Source organism: Crinia signifera, chromosome 1, assembly GCF_055691185.1.
Source record: "Crinia signifera chromosome 1, ASM5569118v1, whole genome shotgun sequence".
Classification (NCBI taxonomy): domain Eukaryota; kingdom Metazoa; phylum Chordata; class Amphibia; order Anura; family Myobatrachidae; genus Crinia; species Crinia signifera.
Genome location: NC_139217.1, coordinates 421,062,301 through 421,084,263, shown reverse-complemented (window position 1 = coordinate 421,084,263; position 21,963 = coordinate 421,062,301). Strand labels below are relative to the sequence as shown.

Below are 21,963 nucleotides of genomic sequence, written 5' to 3'. Positions count from 1 at the left end.
AGGGGCCCTGGTCCGACCCCTCCCTTCCCCCTCCGTCCCTCCCAGGTAGCAACAGCAGCACACACTTCTACAGCATGTGCTGTGCTGACAGCAGGCTCAGCATGAGTGTCTCACTGACAGCGTGAGAGGTCATGCTGAGCCTGCTGTCAGCACAGCACATGCTGTAGGTGTGTGCTGCTGCTAAGATTACAGTTTTTAGAGTTTTCTTTCACCCGCCTTTAAACATTTTGGGGGCGTGGCCTAAGTGTGGGAGGTGCCCGCACTTAGGCCACGCCCCAAATTTTTTACCGGGGCCCGGCATTCCTCTCGGCTGCCCTGGGTTGTGGGTGCTGATAGTTAGAAGAGTCCATGAGTTGGGATGCCACCAGTCAAAATACGGATGCCAGTATCCCATCTGGCATTACTTTAAATGCATTATACATTCTACAGTATCTATAGTATAGATGGGGCTGCTCTCATCCTTGCCGCCAGATCGCCATCTGCAGGTTTCTGGCGGATGATGATCTGGGGGACGGGATGTGGACGTGCGAGCGTCTCACACACTTGCACGTCCATTGCTGAGAATGGGTCGCTGGAGTGGCACCCCATTCTGGCAGACGGCGCATTCTGGCGGATGAAAGTGCTTAAGTAAAAGCATTGAAACGTTATTACACTGGAGTTCAAGTTGTCTTTTTGAAGCTGAGTACCGCATCTGGGGGTGATGTATTAAATGGATTATGGGGGCACCACTGCTCATATTTTCAATACAGGGAGTAATGTTGGTATAAATATTTGTATGTATATGTATAGTAATGATGGAGAGCGCTAGCAAAATCCACCACCTTCAAGTTTTTCACCAAAAGTTTTCAAGGTGAAAGACAGTTGTTGTACATCCATATAGTAACAACATATTTTTATTAAAAACATTAAATTATACATCTGTTCATTTTCATTTTCACAGTTGTAATAGACACAAGACTTATTTGAAAACCTACTAAAGTCTAAAAATACTTCATCTGGGGTCAATGTACAAACAGAGAATAAATGATCACAGTTGATCCCTTTATTACAGATTCCTTTAAATACAGTTTATCTCCAGTACAATCAAATGGTGTTGGGTATCTTATGTACTTTCTGTTTTAGAAGAAATATTGGTACTTGTTTCCTAGCACGGCGCCAGTCAGGTCTTATCGCATACCATTAGTTTAGGTATGCGATGGGACCCGATCTGACCCGATGTTCGGGTTTAAAGAGCTTCCTATACAATTTTAAAATCGTGTTGCATCGCATGCCATTACAATGGTTCGGGCTCGCTGCGTTTGCCACACTATATAAAATCAACTCCACGCCGATGTGGATAGTGGGGGTATGAAAAGGTTGGAGGACGCGTACCGCCATCCCTCGCAGGCTCGCTGCGCTTACCACGCTTCGGGTTGGCGTTGATAGTGGGGTGGCGTTAAGAATGGGGGGGGGGGGGGCATTTGATATATTAATTACCCATCAGGGTGGGTGTACAATTAAAAATCGGTTGTTTGGGTGCATTTAACATAGTAATCAGCCATCAGGGTGGCTGTACAATAAAAAATCGGGTCAGATCGCATCACATGCGATGCTACCCGATCTGATAGACACGATTACATAAGATTAAAATCGGCGGCGCCGTGCTAGGAAACAAGTACCGAAATGTTTTGTATGTATTCAGTGCAAAGTGCAGAATCCACCAATGTGTCTCCTCAAACAGCAAGTGTTTGCTACATTAATTGCAATAAAGCTCACACACATAGATTTAAGAATGCGATCATCGGCATAAATCACCAATAGTGAATAAAGCAGTCACCCGGACAGCCACAAATTAATCGACAGGTGGCCTGACGCAGTAGGATACTGCCAGTAACCGGGAACAGACAGATCAAGCACTGGGAACACCCTCAACGCGTTCTATCAGCAGAGACTTTGTCACGCCTCCTGTCGAAGTCACTACTGATGAAACGCGTTGAGGGTGTTCCCAGTGCGACGCTGAAGCCGTCCTTAATCTGTCTGTTACCGACCGTGTCATGCTGCGTCTGGTTGCCTGTTGATTTATTCGTGGCCGTCCAGGTGACTGCTTTATTCACGCTTGGTGATTTATGCCAATGATCGCATTCTTAAATCCATGTGTATGTGAGCTTTACAAGTACTTTTTACGTTTACGCTCATTTTATGCTTCTCCCATTTTTTGGTATGGTCTGAGTCGTTTTGGGGGATCGGAGTGCCGCCATTACACAAGTTCTATTTCTATCTATCTAATGGAGTTTTACCTCCACATAGTGATAGAAAACCAAAGTGATTTCTCTTGATTCCTGAGGAGTGCTGTTCCCAGCTCTATGTTTTGGGTCAGCACTGGATTGCTTAGGTGTGCTTATCCAAGTTCTGGCAGGTGGGAGTTCTGATAATTAGGTGTGGGGACCCTGTCATTACTGCAGTAATCTGTAACGGCTGTAGAGCCATTCTGTTGTCTGACGGTAAGTGTTGGTTATGCAAGGGGGGAGTCAGAATCTGCTAGCACAACAACAGTGCAGAGTTGCAGAGTGGGGAGGGTGTCTCCTTGCTCTGCATCCTCTGCTGAGCGGCTAGCACCGGCTACTCACAGTGATTTGTAATTTGGGATTGAGAATGTAATTAAATCAGGGTTGCCGACCCTCCCGGAATTTGCGGGAGTCTCCCAATAAACGGGTCCCCCTCCCGGCCCCCCGGAAGGGTGGGCAACCCTCCCGGAATCAGGGACACCCCCACTGAGCCCCCCCGATCACAGCATTTAAATGCCGCAATCCGCGGGTCTCAGAGGAGGGGGCGGAGCTAAAATGGCGCAATTGTGTCATTTTAGCCCCGCCCCCTTCATGGAGATCAGTTAAGTCGGCAACCCTGAATTAAATTAATAACTTTTTTTGGTCACTAGGCCACAGTTGGTCAAATTAGGCAATACTGTAATATTAGAATTAGCACTGGTACATTCCATGGGAGATTTTAAGCCCTATTTTATTTTCCCTTAATTTTGGGCGATTGTTTAGGTCATATATGCAGCCATTACTTTTAAATGAATGCACAGGTAAAGAGGTTAAGTTCTTGTAAAATGCTTGTTTATCATTTTTCTGAACATAAATATGTCATAAACCTTACATATTTTGTTCACGGTTAAAAAGGAAATGTCGCCTTTATTTCCTTAGAAAATGAGGAGCAGTAAATTTGTCTCTAAGAGGACTCCGGTCAAATACTGCTGCTGTGTTGTGGAAACCTACAGTATGTGCTAAATGTATTAAGATTTGGCTATAGGATTAGCCAATGGCTGATGGTATACGATTATAGCTGGTAGTAAGTTCAGCCAACCATGTAATTGGCATGAAGCTGCCCTCCTATAAAACGCAGTGTTAGGGCGGAAAATAGCATTGATATTTATTAACATTTTATTATCTATCACTGCAAATTCAGTTTGCTTTAAAATGGGAAACAACAGTGATAAAACAAACTGTGTAACAGACAGACATAGAGGCAGGAAGGACCTGCTCACAAGCTTTCAATCTAGAAGGAAAATAGGAATGAATACACAAGGATAGATGTTATCTATTTCCTAATGGTCCACCAAATTGCAAGGTTCTTTCTGGGGTGTATGACGTGGCAGTGATCACAAATAAATGCTATAGCATGTATTTGACCCTGCACCAGGGACCCAGTTTTACAAAAGTAGTGGCTCCCCAGGAACGCGCTCTGCTGGACCTGCATGGCATCAGTGGCTAGCGCTGGGCAGAAGAGCTGCTGAAGCAATGGAGCCCCGAGGACTGTGTAGGGAGCACGCGTCCAGGGGCCACAGACCAGGTGTTGGGAGCACCCCATCTTTAGTACAACCCGGCACAGAGATGATGGCATCACTCGCCAACTGGCAGGAGTTCTGTCCTCTGCCCCTGGTAGCAGCAGCCACCTGGACGAGGTGAACTCCAACCCTTCCACACCAGCAGCAGATCTCTTCCCTGTGGGACTGGGTGCTCAGGAGGACCTGGCCAACCTGCATAAAGGCTTCTCGTGGAGCTGATGGGAGGGTTCACGTCCATGGACAAGAAGCTGTTGGTGTACTTCCACAACTACAGCACTGACACTGGGCACATCTTCCCGTTCCGGGCCATCACGAGGAAAGCATCATATGAGTGGTGTGTATCGTCTCTTCCCTTATAGGCAGAGTGTAGTGTAGTGCAGTGTGTTTGGTAGATGGGGAGCAGCAGTGGCTGGCACCAGGGTGATCAGAGCAGTGGTGGCCCTTGCCAGTGACAACCGGCAGCCAGCACCCAGAAAATCAGAGCAGCAATGGCTGGAGATGGAGAGCAGGGGCGGACACCGCCGAGGAGATGGAAAGCCTATGCCATAGAACAGGAGACCCGCTGGTAAGAACGACACAGTCCTTCTCTCCCCACCCTCTCCTTTTTCACCTTGAACTCTGTCATCCCCTCTCTCCTCCTGTCACCATGCTCCCTCTCGCACCCGACACCTCACCCCATTACCTTACCATACCATCACCCCTCCTCCTGTTGCGTCTTCCTCTCTTGCCCAATCACTTGTCACCCGGTCACCTGACCCCCTCTCATCTCACCCTTTGTCACCTACTGTAATCCCCTTTTGCCACTTGTTACCTAAACCCATCACGTGTTACCCAGTAATCTCATCCCCTGTCACTTCACCCCCCTTGCCTTTTTTATCTTTCTCCTTTATTTTTTCTTCTCCCCACCTTTTCTCACACATCCTCCCTCTCCCTTACAGTCTTTTATCTACTTGCCCCCCCCTCTCTCTCTCTCTCTCTCTCTCTCTCTTTCTCCCTGACGCTGTCTGTTTCACGCCCTCCCTGGCGCTGTCTGTTTCACGCCCTCCCTGGCGCTGTCTGTTTCATGCCGTCTCTAAACCCCTTTCTCTACCTAACACACACTCTTGCTCCTTTCTTTCTTTCTCCCTGACATTCTGTTACTTCTGCTCCCACCCCTCCCTTACACCTCTTTATCTCATTCCCTCTTTTTCCATGAAGCCCTCTCTCTCCTGGGCTACCCCTCTCTACCTCTTTCTCGATCCTCCATTTTGCTCTCTTTCTCCGACATCCTCTTTGTCTCCCACTCACTCTTTCTTCTGCCCCCTAAGAGGTATTGTAGTGACAGTAGTGGTGGTGGGGGGGGGGGGGGGTAGCTCATAAGCATAATCTGATGGGACCCAGGAACAGTAGATTAGGACCCCAAATTTATAAAGTATGGGGTCCCTAGGGCCCACTTTTTTTTTTCCACAGATTGCGATCACTGATGTGGTCATACAACATTTTAACCACCACAATTATAATTTGTTTTCCTTACTGCCATGTAAAAGTCTCTTTAGATGTATTAAGACAAAAGACATCTAGGTAGGAATTGATTTTTTTTTTCTGTCAGCTAATGTTCAGCTTTCTGTAAGTAAAACTGGGTACACTCCTAAGTAATTATCTGTCCAATCTGTATAGTGGGAAGAAAAAGGTGGTTATGTACAGTATGTTGTAAAGGAATAGCAGCCTTCCAAATGCTTGTAGATGGATAAAAAAAAGATTGTTCAGATACAGTTGTTAGATCAAAAGGTTTTAACCAATTTGTCTGAAGGACCATTGTCTGTTTTCCAGTGTTTGGGAGCAAATTTGTCATTTGCTTCCATCTGATGCCAAATTTTTGCTACCACCAGACAGATTGGACAGATAAAAGCTTTGTGTGTACCCAGCTTGGTACTTGGGTTGTATTTTCTGTCAGATCTCTGTTTGTACTGGGTTGATGGTTACATTAGGAATTGTATTTCATTATCATTTCACTGGTTTGTGTTGTATGATACCAAGGAAAATAAAATCCCCTCCCCATGTGTGTCTATGCAGTGCACCATATACGCTCCTCTGAAATAGCTACTAAATATAGTATGCAGCTAAAAAAATGCAAATGAGGCTTATGGTATTATTCTGCTTTTTGTATGGAGGGGTGGGGTATAGTGTGCCGACAGGATTCTAGAAGTCAATAGTCCGACTGCCAGGATTCAAACAGCGGTGCGAGCACAATGAAGACCCTTGCCGCGCTCACCACCTATTCTGTTCCACCTCTGTGGGGGTCGTGGGCCCCCACAAGGGAGAAGAGACCTGTCCGTTTTAACATTCAGGATTCCGTTGTCTGTGCAATGACTGTCAAGAGGCCATCTGGCACCCAACTGGTGTACACGTTCTAGTATTCACTACTATAGGTTGCTTGGTGATGGATCTACTTTGCCAGGGGTATTCCACATGCGACCCATAAGCTGCTTCACATACTAGCATGCTCTTCCACAGTTTTGCCAAAAGGAGATGCTAAAACTGGCAAGGCATGCTGGTATGGGTAGTTACACAGCAGCTGGCATTTCTAAGGACAAGCACATCTCTGTGTATGAGGAGTGGGAGGGGATTGTGCGCAATAGACAGTTCTGTCTATCTGGCATCATCAATGCTTCTTGCCGAAGCTGTCATGGTCCAGAGAGGTGCCCGGCCTGGTTTCACTTAGATTCCAGTTTACAGTAGCTGCTATATTCTTCGTATTCACGGTTAATGGCTTACACTTTGTCCGTGATGAATGTTCATGCCTGCTGTTTTATGCCTGACTTCTCTCACCCTTTTACTGATTGTTAATTTGCAATATTTGTCAGTAGTTATAGCTTACTACACAACACCTGGGAGCAAATGATAGTTCTATGGGAAGGGGAGCTTTAAAAGCATGACTTGGCCAGCCATAGTGGCTGATCTACTGGTGCCACTGGTGAGCATTGCTGTGTAAGCGAGCTTACACTGCGAACATACTACTAATACATTTTTGTTTTACTCCTGTTTATATCAATGTCTCTCAAACTCAGTGCTCAGTTCATGTTTTCCAGACCACTTGCTGAACAGGAGTATGGATTCCTGGGGGTGGCATTCTTAAGATCCGCAGGTGGTCTGGAAAATATGGACTAAGGAGTCCTGATCTACTGTATAGGAATGAATGTTTGTTCTGGTAAGAGTGTTTGATACTGTTCCCCCTGCATGCGGTGACATTGATTCTTTTTTCTAAGTGGTTTCTATTGAAGACATTTTATATTTGTTTAGCTTTGAAACTAGGGGAAACCTGAAAGAACCGTTGTGTACAGAATGTGCTTCATGCCTCTGAGCGCTTCTAACATCGCTAGATCTCGTTAACCAAGTATCTGGCTTTTGTATAAAGAGGGTTTTTTGTTTTTTTTCATTGTTAATGCAAAAGTAACGCATCTGAGAACGTCGGGAAAAATGTTAGCTTCCTAAAAGAATCCTGTGCAAAGACTTGCTGACCCCGTGGTGTCTTTCCACTGATAGCTGTACAACCATTAATGTTGACCTGCCGTCCTTACATCTCAGTGGTGTCTTTAGAACATCAAATAAGGATTTATTTGAATGAGTGTGTTAAAAACAGATGGAACTAATGTAATTACCTATTTCAGTTCTATCCCCAAAGCACAGTGACTGGGATTATCTTTCTTTTCATGATTCCATTGTGATTCTGAGCAACAATAAATGAAATTAATAAAAAGGATTGGGTATACTGTAGTTACACTCAAAGGGCTTTCTAATCAAAATTGCAGTGTAAAAATAATGCAGCCAGTATTTACCCTGTACAGAAACAAAATAACTCACACAAATCTAACTATCTCTATACATGTTCCATCTGCCCCACCTGCAGTGCACATGGTTTTGCCCATTTTGAGAACAAATTTGTACTACGATTAGATCTGAATAAGGGCCATGGTTTTGTTTATTAGAGAGTGATTGTGCCTTTCCGAGTGGAAAAGAACAACCCCTCTGTACATAGTGTTAATGGTTTTTACTCTGTCGATGTCTAATGCTAATGGAAAAGTCGACATGATGATGTTGGGATTTCCAATGCTGACATCTATATCAACATTTTAAACATGTCGCCAAGGTTAACGTCAGCATTGTGATGTCATCATTTACAACTGACATTGACTGTTTACTTTAGTGGTAACCCTCCAAGCTAGTCCGAGCGCATAAAGGCCCCCGTACCCTTTGCCGATTCTGACGAATCGGGCCATCAAATCGGCCCAAATCGGGTCAGTAATGTTTTATTAATCTCTGATTAATTAACAAAGCTCTTAAAAATTGTGCAAACTAATATTTCATTGCAGTTCATGCTCCATTTCAATAACTCTTTTGGAACTATTTTTTTTTAGCTCTTGCCAAAAATTAAATGTTATACAGTATATACTGCCCTCTTGATAAATTGTCCTGTCTGCATACATTGTGGTATATTGAGGGTTATTCTGGGTGAGTCCACCAGACGCCGTCCTACGAACGCTGGGCCACCCTCCCCCCCTCGCACGCCGCGCTTGCATGGGCTGTGAAATGGATGTTTAACGATGAAACGATGGGTGTTCCCATGGGCGCGACTATCCACCCATGCCCCCCACCTGCTTTCTTGGGTGCGAGCACCTGGCAAACTGTCTGTTCACCGTGGCTGCACTCACCCACCATATGCACATACGCCAAATATCAGTCCTCATGTGAAGGAACGGTCTGTGAGAACAGACCAGAATAACCCCCATTGTGTATTACACTGCCATATTGATGTATACTGTACCTTAAGTTGTCCTACATGTACTGACCAAAATTAAGAGATGAGCAGGTCTTTTCCTGAGTACCTCCATGCCTAGAGGATCTGCTGTTGTATTGCATAATTTGAATCTTTCATAAAACGGATGAAAAACTCTAAAGCCCGATACGCACTAGACATATCGCTCCAATCGATATAGTTAACACTATTGCCGGCCCCCACTGAACCTGCAGTCATTGACGCTATAGTCAAGATTGAGCTGAATGTACAGAGACAGAGTGGTCATTAATGACCCGTGGGAGCGTGCATCGTTAACGATATTGAGCGTACACACTAAGCGATATTGCTTTGAAGGGTTAAAATGAGTGATCTTATTTGAAATATTGCTAAAGGCCCATACAGCTGAAAACAGCTCACTTTTACCATTTGATCTGCTTTCAGCTCAAAAGCCCCCCCAGTGTGTACGGACCGGCGCTGATGCACACTCCCGCATCATTGCCGGCCGCAGCTGCTCATCTGCTGGTATTACCCGCATATGAGCAATGGGGTGGACAGCTTTCCATAGAGTGCCTGCTATGGAAAGCCGTCCACCCCCCGTGAAAATCGATTGGACAGGCAAAAATAGCTCTGTGTGTATGCTAAAGGTTCACTTAAAATATGCAAATCACAAAACACAAAGCGTGACATTTAATAGGACGAGAGATTGAGAAATTTGACAAGAAATCTCCATGTTTTTTAAAGCGGCAATCATTTACACTGCAAAGTCAAACTGGTTTTGCAGTGTAAATGATTGCCGCTTTAAAAACACTGGAGATTTCTTATTAAATCTCTCACTTTCTCAATCTCTCATCCTATTAAATTTCACCCAAAATGTTCCACTGCCTGTTCACAGGATCCTTAGTGTTTTCATATGCTGCAGCAATTTAATAATGTGCAATATATTTTTCCCTTTTTCTTTAGTTTACGGGATGATGACCGAATACGTATAGAGAGGATGGCGAAACATCATTTTGAATATGCACAAGCATTTCAGCTCATCAGTGACTTTTATGGGCAGGCAACAGGTACACATTTAGTTCAGTAAACTTGCATTCAGATTTATTTTATTATATATATATATATATATATATATATATATATATATATATATATATATATATATATATATATATATATATATATATAAACATACGGTATTCTGCATTTACTGTCTATGCTAAAGTAAAATGAGTTCTTATCCCACATTCCGGTGCTAGTTAACATTCAGTCCTGCATATGTGTGTATGACTATGCAGACTGTGACCGTGAATTGTTGCGGTGTGCTACTGCTAGTTATGTAATGCATAGAACTGTTTTCTAGGCTTAGCAGGAGGACGTTTGTCTATAAAGCTGGTCATACAATAGGCAATGTCTCGGAGTCGCAAATTTGCCCACGATATCCCCCCCACCCTCCCTTGAGCCTTTCAGGACCTTGCTATTCGGGTGGCCAATCCTGGGATTGTAGTTTCCAATTTCGGGATTAGACTGCACATGCTCAGGCGCTGCCCGTCTTCTCCCGTCATTCGCTGTACGGCTCTGCGCAGCGTGAACTGGTCAGAGTTTCCGCTACGCAGGCAACACACCCACTCCTCCCATTTGGCTTCCATCTGCCCGGCTCCCAGCTGCACTGCCTGTATTGCCCACACCGCCCTCTGCACCGACCCCCTGGCTCCCACCCGCTCAGCTCCCGCACCCGCATACGTTAAGTAAATATGCAGTGCGGCCGGGGCATTTTTTTTAATTAGGGAAGCCAATCCCGGGATTGAGGATTTTTCAAACCCGAATTCCGGGATTGGAAAAATGCCCCAGGATTGGCTTCCCTACTTGCTATGTATTACTTGATCATGCCCTAATAAGTATTTTTCGGTCTATTTTACTTGGCCACAAGTGGTGCTGTTCAAAAATAAATCAATGTAATGACTATTGGCGATTTTAGTTAAATAATTGTATCTTCTGCATTAGTATTTGAAGATCGATGCTAAGCATCTAGCAGGATTGTATGTTTAATTTCATGATTTAGAAGTACAGTACCATGTTTTCTCTGCCTGTATGTGAGCACCAAGTATGACCTGCAAGTCTGTGTGCGCTGCACCCTTTTACCAGAATCTCTGCAATAATTGCTTCAGTTGTATTTCTTCCAGTCCACAGCTTTGATTGACATTTGAAGGAACGTATCATGTATTACATAATGCAGCAGTAGAAGAGGCGTTGTGTCACATGTCACTCAATCTCACATCGTTGCTATGCACATTTGTGATTACTAATGTGAGCAGGACTCATTTTGAGGTTTCAGCTAGCAGTCGGTGACCTTTAAATACAGATAGCTCTTGGTGTGCCTTTATGCTATGTATGGATTGTTATTAACCCAACAATTAATATACTTTGGTTATCACCTGAGTTGACAAATCACATACTGTATACAGTTTAATATTAATAAGGTGTGTGTGTGTAGTACTGTAAGTCCTGAAAAAGTGATTGTCAACACAGAACTTATTTCAACCCTAATAGTGTCCACTGAATTGATTTCTGTTCCGTAGATATGTAAGGGGCATTCATTGCCGGGAAGGAGTTGCAGGTAAATGTTTTAAAGTTGCAGCACTGGAATGAATATATTGTATTGAATGTAATCAAATACAGGTCGGGTATCCCATATCCGGGCATCCCGTATCCGAATTATTCCAAAAACCGTGTTTTTTTGGAATAATTCAAATTTTTTTTTGTTCCCCCCCCCCCAACCCTCTTTTAATACTTACCAAGTCCTCCGGCGTCCATAGCAGGCCTTCAGCATCCTCTCCGGCGTCTCCAGCGGTCCCAGGAGTGCTTTGCGCGAGTGCGCGCGCACGCCGGTGACGTCACCGGCGCGCCTGGGAACTTGCACAAAGCACTCCTGGGACCGCTGGAGACGCCAGAGACGGGGCTGGTGGCCTGCTGTGGACGCCGGAGGACTCCATGGACGCCGAGGGACCATCGGGGACCCACCAGGGGCAGGTAAGTATGGCTAAAAAAAAATTAGCATTTTGGATAAGGGATACTCAACCTGTATATTTTACCTGCATGAGACAGATCTTAATATTTTATTAATTGGTTCTTTAAAAATGAAATCTTTACTTCTGGTCGGCAGACCTAGCTGCAGGCCGCTTTTTAACTAAGCGCTCTGCTCCTTATACCTGCAGCTGATAAACATAATCAGCGCAGGGAGCATGAGATAGAGGTGGGCAAGTGAAGCTGTCCCTCTGGCTCCCCACCATCATATTCCTTGGATTCTAAGCACTTTACTAACTGCTGCTGCCTGTGGCCGCCATCTTTAATTTGGCCGGGCACTCTGTGATCTCTCTCCTGGCTGCCTGGGGCTGTGAGTGGCGGCTGTAAGGAGCACTGACTAGCATGAATGGAGCACTGACTAGCACTCCCCTGTGCTGGCCTGGACCCGCATACAGGCCACTGTGTTTGAGTCTGGCGGTGGTATGCTTGTAGGTGCTGTTAAGCGTAGGAAAATGGCGGGAGGTGGCTTTTGTGGTCCTGGTACCCCTCACTGGCCCTGTGCAGACTGGTGAGTGCTCACATATTACATTTTAAGGACGCCATCTTTGATCTGACTAGACACACACAGACAGCTGCCTGATTAAATCCTGCTACAGCTCCATTTGGCTATTCCTTGCTTCTCTGTCATATCGGGACTACATTGGATCCCTGCTCACTTATCTTTTGGAGTTTACGTGTGAATTTTTTCTCTTCATTGTGATAATTACTGTTACAATTGATGGCCGGGACTATATATTGCCTGCTTTATAGATATTACAGTTCAGCTGTGCTACGCAGATTCACTTATGGAGAAATTTGTGGCCAAAACAGGAAGGAGCGGTAGAGGCGGTCAATCTGCAAAGACTGCTAAGGCATCAGCTTCAGTACCTCCAAGCTCTCCAACTTCCCCGGCGGGAGATGATGTCCTAGAGGGAATCTCGCACTCCTCCAAGCTTACAGCTGCATCGGTGGCTAAAACACAAGATCTCTGATCTGATCTCTCTGCTGCTTGATCAGAAATTGGCGGGTCTAAAGGAGGCTATAGATTCCGCTATGGTACAACTTACAGCACATGGGACACGTTTCAAAGAGGCAGATCAGCGAATCTCGGGTCTTGAAGATGACCTAGTATCAGCCAAGGTGCAACTCAAATCTTAGAAATCCTCCCTCTCCGCCATGCACAATAAACTTGAATATCTCAAGAATCGCAATTTGTGCATGATTGGATTACCTAAATCAGTTCATCAAAGGGACATTATGGAATTGGTGTCCACCTGGCTACCTCAAGCATTACATCTTACACCTTCCTTTAGTCTTATACTTATTAAGCGTGTTCATCGCATAGGCCCAGATCATCAAACTGATCGGCGACGACCCCAGGATACCGTAAAACCCAGGAACTGACCACATGGAGACCGTTTGCTGTTGTTCCAAGACTTCTCATACCAAGTGGCGGCAAAACTATGAGAATTCTCCCCAGTGTGCAAATCCTGCCACACTTACAACATGGTGGCAGACAACTATTCTTTGATTCAGTGGAACCTGACAAGAACTTTGTTGACTCCATCCATTCATCATCTCCTGTTGCTTCCGCTACGGAGTGATTGTTCCCCATATTTGCAAGTATCATATTTGCAGTATTGGTTAAGGACAGTTCTTTTGCTAGGTTAGGATCCAGTCCGAGTACCTTGACTTGGCTATTATTATGTTTATCTATGTGGTTTTTTTTTTTTTTTTTTGTTCTCCCCGTTCTTTAATTCATGTTTAATTTGCTTTACGATATCGCTCAAGTCTATGTTGGAATATGGTTTATTGTTGGACTCTATTGGTCTATGAAGTTGGTTTGTAAAATTTTACAAAATGGAGAAGCTGCAAAGCTTAATGTATATTATGTTTTTGACACATGCTATGGTTAGGTTTATGGGGTCGCACACCTCCATTTGTAATAATCCCCTGCTAGCTGGGACAAGGGTCTTTCACTCAGGACATATTTGCAATACTTCCCTTTTTAAAACTTGGTACTGGCTGATTCAACAGATTCTAGTCATACCTTGCTGCTCCACAAAACGCACATCAAATTCCTGACATGCATTGTGAAGGGCCTTAATACTCCGATAAAATGGAGGAAGGTGCTACAACACATTAAGTGACACAAACCTGATGTGGCGGTGCTCCAGGAGGTAGGAACGGGGACCTCAACAGATTAAGAGGCACTTGGATAAGTGAGTTTTTCTCTGCTTCATTCACCATTAAGCAAAGGTGGTTTTACTACTGCATAAATCTTTAAAATATGAAGTCATAGATAAATGATGTGATCTTGAGGGTCGGTTTGGTACTTGTGTATTATCTGGGAGCCCATCGCATCGCATACCACTAATTAAGGTATACGATGGGACCCGATTTTAGGGTTTCCAGGGCCGACTATACAATTTTAATATTGCGTTTCATTGCATGCCATTGTAATGGCATGCGATGCGATGCGATTATACCCGATTTTACAGTGTACAGGCACCCTGATGCCTGATTCCTATGTTAAATGCACCTCCAGACCCGATTTTAAATTGTACAGCCACCCTGATGGGTGATGACTATGTTAAATGCCCCCCCATTATTAACGCCACCCCACTATCAATGCCAACCCGAAGCGTGGCGAGCGCAACGCTACACGTCCTCCGACCTTTTCATACCCCCACTATCCACGTCGGCGTGGAGTTGATTTCATATAGTGTGGCGAGCGCAGAGAGCCACCGAGCCTGAAGCGTGGCGAGCAGACGCGGAATAAATGTGAAGTAATCCGCGTCCCCTTGCGGGGCTCGGTGGCTCACTACGCTCGCCACACAATCTACAATCGACTCCACACCGATGTGGATAGTGGGGGTATGAAAAGGTTGGAGGACGCATACCGCCGCCCCTCGTGGGCTCGCTGTGCTCACCACGCTTCGGGTTGGCATTGATACTGGGGTGGCGTTAACAATGGGGGTGGATTTCACATAGTAATTACCTATCAGGGTGGGTGTACAATTAAAAATCGGGTCTGGGGGTGCATTTAACATAGGAATCAGGCATCAGGATGCCTGTACAATTAAAAGTCTGATCGCATGCGATGTGACCGATTTTTGGTTGTACAATGCCCTACGATGGAAATCTTGGGCGCCCAGATAATACGCAAGTACCGTCGGTTTTTATTTGTCAAGATTCACATTAAAAACTTGCCCCAGACTGGCAGGGCATCTCAATAGGCCCGCATGTTTTCAAAGTATCTGCTTATGCTGATGACCTGTTATTGTATTTTTGCTATCCACACAAGGCCTTTCTTGCCTTCTATGGCTCCTCCAAGACTATGAATCTATTAAGGGTTTTAAAAATAATGAATCTAAAACGGTGGCTATGGCACTACATGCGTGAGCCACGGAGGGATGGGGAGACTAGTTTTCTTTTTAAATGGACAACTTCCTCTCTCAAGTACAGTATTTAGGTTTAAACATACCTGTGGACTCAGCCGATCTTTATTTGGCTAATTTTCCAGCTGTTATTTCTCGAATAAATACAGATTTCCAATCGTGGCGCCACCTCCCACTTTCATACATTGGAAGATGTCACCTGATAAGAATTATAGCTTTCCTCCGTCTTCTGTACCCACTACAAATGCTCCCTCTATTACTCAAAGAATCTAATCTTATGTGATTATCCTAATGCTTTTAGTACATTTATCTGGGTGGGGAAAAACCGCAAATATCGCTATTAAAACTAAGTAAAACCAAAGACATGGGAGGTGTCAATTTACAATGCATGAGAAGCTACGTGCTAGCAGTAACAGGCATCGCTAAATGGACACATGGGTTGAAATTTAATAGGGTGAGAGATTCAGAAAGTGAGAGATTTGGTAATAAATCTCCAGTTGTTTTAAAGTGGCAATCATTTTACACTGCAAAATCAAACTGGTTTTGCTGTGTAAATGATTGCCACTTTAAAAAAAACCTGGAGATTTATTTTTCAAAGTATTTTTGAAAAAGAAAATCGGTACTTGTTTCCTACCGCGGGCATCGTGTACCTTAAAGTTAAGGTACACGATGCCCGCGATGAACCCGATTTCCTTTGAAATCAGGTCCATTTTGCCGGCAAATGAAAAATCGCGGGCGTCTCGGCCATTAACATAGCCCCCGACGCGATGCCCGCGATTTTGCCATAGGCTTCAATGTTAAAATATTTTTTAACATTGAAATCGGGAGCATCGCGTCGGTCTTGTGCCATTATAATGGCACAAGATGAGATGGACTTGATTAAGTCCATCTCACATAGGAAACAATGGGAAATGGGCCAATATGACCCATTTCACATTGTATATGGCCCCGTCGTCACCCCACGATTGACGCGAACCCGAAGCATGGCGAGCGCTGCAAGCCCGCGAGGGGCGGCGGTGCGCGTCCTCCGACCTTTTCATACCCCTACTATCCACGTCGGCGTGGAGTTGAGGATATAAAGTGTGGCGAGCGCAGCGAGGCGAGCGGACGCGTATACCTGTGAAGTTATACGCGTCCCCTCGCGGGGCTCGCTGCGCTCGCCACGCTTCGGGCTCTGTGGCTCGTTGCGCTCGCCACACTTTATATTCTCAACTCCACGCCGACGTGGATAGTAGGGGTATGAAAAGGTCGGAGGACGCGCACCGCCGCCCCTCGCGGGCTCGCTGCGCTCGCCCCGCTTCGGGTTCGCGTCAATCGTGGGGTGGCGTTGAGGGTGTAAAATTGGGGGTCTAGGGAATATTTTACATTGAATCCAATTTAAAATCGGGTCCCAGGGACCCTATTCACATTTGATTCAATTAAAAAATCGGGTCGGTCGCATGCGATGCGATCGACGCAATTTTTCGACACGACCACCCCGATGCAAATCGGTGTGGCCATGCTAGGAAACAAGTACCAGAAAATCTTGTCATGTATAAATATTTGTTAATCAAAATAGTATATTGCTATATATCTATCAATAATCCACATAACCCTCTGTTCAGCTGAGGCTTGAATTGAAATGAAAGAAATAAGAGGCAAAATTAGTTCTTTACAGTTGTGTCATCAGTCAAGTTATTGTCATATCCCATCAAGTTAAAACAATGCACTCAATGTTATTTATTCTAACTGGTTCCTGAGATGATAATGTTTCATTAGTAAAATCCTTGGTACTTCTTTACTTTCACGGCGCCACTAGATAGGACAGATAGGACAGATAGGACAGATAGGACAGATAGGACAGATAGGATAGGATACGATTTGTATGCGATTTGACATAAGATATCGCATAAGATATAGGATAAGATTTACTATCCATTTCATTACCCCACTATCCACTAGGGCGTGGAGTGAGAATAGAATAGTGTGGCGAGCGCAGCGAGCCACCGAGCCCGAAGCGTGGCGAGCGCAGCGTGCCCCGCGAGGGGACACGGAATGTATTTTATGGAATTGCATGCAAATGGCATGCGATATTGGGGACTTGCTTTCAAACAACATCCGTGTCCCCTCGCGGGGCTCGCTGCGCTCGCCACGCTTCGGGCTCGGTGGCTCGCTGCGCTCGCCACACTATTCTATTCTCACTCCACGCCCTAGTGGATAGTGGGGTAATGAAATGGATAGTAAATCTTATCCTATATCTTATGCGATATCTTATGTCAAATCGCATACAAATCGTATCCTATCTAGTATCCTATCTGTCCTATCCTATATCTTATGCGATATCTTATGTCAAATCGCATACAAATCGTATCCTATCTAGTATCCTATCTGTCCTATCTAGAGTGGCGCCGTGAAAGTAAAGAAGTACCAAATCCTTTTATATGGTTCTTGTATTTGATTAATTATACATTTTGCAGAATTACTTTGAAATGTATTATGCATCTACAATTTGATGGCACTTACTATAAATTCTAATATAATTAATTTTGTATATCAACTCCTAAGTAATCTTTGAAAATATATTGGTACTCATTTTTGTAACCGATACCCAGTACAAGGCTATTGGTCTTGGCTTATATAATTTTTTTTGTCAACTTGTTTTTTTTCTCTTTACGGATTTCATATATAACCGTAAAATAATCAATGTGAGAGATTAATGGAGGTCCACCTGAGCTTTTATAAAATATGCATACTGTTAAACATAAAGTGGCTATAGGTGTGGGCAGACATGATAGGTTGCTTCAAATGTCAATCAAAGCTGATGACTGGAAGAAGCAATTAGTGCAGAGATGCTGGTGACAGGGTGCAGGGTGCACAGACTTGCATATCATGCCTGATGCTCACATACAGGCAGAGAAAACATGGTACTGTACTTCGAGATCATAACATGAAACCTACAATCCTGGTATTTATCGGTCACTGATCTTCAAATACTAATACAGATTCTAAAGCCCGGTACACACAGGGCAATTTCATCTGAAATCATCGGGGATATGGTCGCTATTATGTGAATAGATGTTGTGTGGTGTGTTCAAACTGAAATCTAAATTGCAGCGTACAAATAAAGCAGTCAGTATTTATCCTGCACAGAAACCAAAATAACTCACCCAAATCTAATTCTCTCTGCACATGTTACATCTGCTCCACCTGCAGTGCAGCATGGGTTTTGTCCATTTGAAGGTCTGAATTAGGCCCTTAACCAGAAAAGGGACACCATACTGAACTGGTCACCCACAGCATGATGGCGCTGTAGGCATCTGTAAAAGAGCATTCGGGGGAGATTAAATTGCTCCATTAATTGCTCAACTGATTTATAGATATCATGGAAAATCTGACCCTTGACAAATGGTATGCGGTTACTGGGTAGGCAATGACTAGGTCGACAACTTAAAATGGTCAACATACCCAAGGTCGACATTGACAAAAGCTTATGGTTGACATAGGCAGACATGGCTGACATGAGATTTTCATGTTTTTCCCCCCATGGTTTTTCATACTTTACTTTCTAAGTGGGCATAGAGTGGGAATATAATAGAAGCATGGCGTGTCGACATAGACACAAAAAACCATGAAGTACTCACGTCAACCATGTCTGTTGACCATAACCTTATGTCGACCTTGTCAATGTCGACCTGGGGTATGTTGACCATTTCAAGGTGTCGACCATTAGTGATCGACCTAGTGACTGTTGACCTAGACATTGTCTACCATTTATATTTTAACCTTGACAAATATCCAGTAGACAACAATGAATAGTGAGCGCTAAATAAACCCTAAATGTATGGTGCTCCAGGTGATTACCAATCCCAGTGAACAAGACGGAAAAAAAAAATAAAGATAGCGCTAGGAACAGATAAATAATAGTAATAATAGAAAAAGACAGTCAAATGGATTATAATCAATATAACATTTATATTAATTAAATAAATATACATACAAATGACCTAAAATTTAATAAAATGAACATTTATATAAAAAATTACGTTAAAAAGAAAATGAAAAAATTCAAAAAAATACAAAAGGGTAAAATGCAAAAAAAAAAGAGGGTATTTTCTGGCTAAAAGCCTGATTGGTAGTCCACCGACATTCAATTGCTCAATAGATGGTGACCCAATAGATTTTGTATGCTTAATGTACAACCATTTATGTTGGAATAATGCTGGAGTAGTGGCTGCAGCAAACTAATTAGTGCCAGAGTACCTTGATAGTATGAGACCCATACCCTGGTTCACAGTCGAGACTCCCGTGTGCCGGCCGGCATTGGATGGATGATAGAAAAATCAAGAACTGTCGCGTTTTCCAGCCTACATCGATCGCTGGCTTTCTCAAAGATCATGTGTCAATCTAACCCACGTCGACCCAACGCATGTGTCAACCTTGAACCATGTCGACCTAGTGCATTGTCGACCTTCACCCAAGTTGACCGAGAATCCTGTCAACCCTTGCTGACTGTCGACCCAATGGTGTTGACAATGTGATCCACACCCATCGAAAAGGAGTCTAAAAAACTTCAGAGCAGGTCGAATAGTCCATATCTAATAGAAATTGAATCAAAAACATAATCGGACCGTGTGTACGCAACTTATGTGTTAGCCCCAGATGTGAAGAGAGAGGTGACCGTGTACATTTTGAGACCTATAGTCTGAGGAGACAGGAGTTATCCATATCCCAAATAGTGGAACTTCAGGGTCTCCTAGAGAAAACAGGAAAAGGGTGGGTGGACAGGAAGGAATCCATGAAAGGGAAAAAATGCTGGACTTGGGTCAGTTAATCAGAAGCCGTGAAAAGGTACCAAAGTTGTTAACTTCCTTGAGCCATCTGTGTCCACTATGAACATGAGTGTGTCTTCAGCATTAAGGGTTATAATGTCGACAACATATCCAGCTCGCAGATTGCACATGCCCAGATCTGGACACACTAAACATGCCAATGGCTCTTTGGCCGATATGAACAGAGCTGGGCAGAGAGGGCAATCTAAACAAAGCAGTAGTATAAACATTCACAGAGACCCAAGTAGCTGTAGAAGAGTATCAGGGGCAAACGCAGGATTTTCAGAAGGGGGTTTCCAGAGGTGCGGAGCAAAGTACGGAGATGGACACTTAGGTGACCCAGTATAAGTTTTGATGTCCCGCGGGTGGTAGGGGGTATTATATCAACCGCTCAGCATGTAGGGCCTGGATCAGTAATTTCCACTAATTACCCCTTTACTGCACAGATGGTGGGAGATGAGGTGGGTGAAGGGGGCATTGGGCTGAATGAAGGGGCCCTGATACATAACTTCCAGGGTGGTAGGGGATGTTTAATATGCAGAGGAGGGGTGTATAGTGGAGTGGGCTTATTATTCATAATTTTCTGGTGGGAGGACAACTTGCTTGACTGCAGATATCTCCAGTTCCCAGAAATAGATTTCTTAGATTTTAATGGAATTAAAAACTAGAGAATCCCACCTACCAAATGGTACTGGGGACGAGGGGATCAGGAGGCAGAGCAATCTGCCAAGGAGTATATAAAACTACATACCAGGAGCTGGTGCAGTAACCAGCTGCTTGAAGGCTGATATCTCTGGTTCTGGGAACAGTAGAGACAAGCTTCTAGTGTCCTTCAAAGGGGGAGGGTCACAGATTTTGGAATATATCCTCAGAAAAGCTCTACGTCAGACAGACTCTGAAATATCTGACTGGGAACAGCAATTAACAGGCTTGGATGGGGACCCCTGCTTTGAAGTCAGATATCTCCGGTTCCCAAGGTCCGATTTTAAAAATTATTGTACTGTTGCAAAGAGGGGACCCTCAGCTTTCAGACAGTGGCCCTTAGATTCCTGGGGGGTTTCTGGGTACTCGGAAACCTCCCCTGCGTGCGCTACTGAGTATAGTTACCAAACCCAAATGGATGAATCTCTGAATCATGTTGAGTCTTGCCAGGACCTCCTAAAGGGAGTTTCCCGAAAAAGTTTTTGTTTCCCCCGCCTCCCCTAACCCTGCCCGTCTCCCCGAAGCAGAGACGGGTAGGGAGACGCTGCCCAGCCTCCGTGATACTGGGACGCCTGTGAGACACACTGCGCTGGTGGGCGCCGGCAAAGGATTACAGCGGCTCCATCTGTACATCCATATTTAGTTGTAAGCATGTGATCTTGTTATTTTATAACCTAAAAATATATTACATACAAAATACATGGACCTGACCGTTCTGTTGGGACCCTACTCCTAGCATTATTAGGCTGCAGCAACCCATTGTGTGTCATCCCTTCTAGGTTTAACATATTCCACCCAGGGTAATCCTAGGCAGCGCATCCAAGAGGGTTTCCTCACTTGGTACATTTGTGTGGGTGGAATGGACAACTTGTGAAAGTTATTGGCCAAAATGTCTACACCAAACCTTGTAATTATGCCTATTGTGCTCTTTAGGTTTTTACGGTATCATGGGCCTAATTCAGTCCAGATCAGCCTAATTTAGACCTGATTGTTTTGGCCATTTTGAGAACAAATTTGTCCTGCAATGTGCACTGCAGGTGAGGCAGATGTAACATGTGCAGAAAGTTATATTATAGGAGTTATTTTGGTTCTATGCAGGGTAAATACCGACTGCTTTATTTTAACACTGCACTTTAGATTTCAGTTTGAACACACCCCACCCAAATCAAATTGTCTCTGCACATGTTACATCTGCCCCACATGCAGTGCACATGGTTTTGTCCATTTGCAAAAAAAACTGTGCCCTGCAATCAGGTCCAGTACCATCAGTAGCAATCATCAATGCAGTGCCAAATATGTATCAAAGAGTCATATAGGGCACACATTGGTGTCAATTACAACTGCATCAGGTTAACGTTTATTAACAGAAACACACGCACAGCAGCTTCCAATGAC

At 44.3% G+C, this 21,963-nt stretch overlaps 1 protein-coding gene across 1 annotated transcript in view; it reads left to right on the top strand.

Moving 5' to 3' along the window:
• The window catches only part of MSH3 (mutS homolog 3), a 192,110-nt gene that overhangs the window by 52,754 nt on the left and 117,393 nt on the right, over positions 1 to 21,963 (top strand). The window contains 1 exon segment of the mRNA XM_083151861.1: positions 9,558 to 9,661. Coding sequence (XP_083007987.1) covers positions 9,558 to 9,661 — 104 coding nt within the window.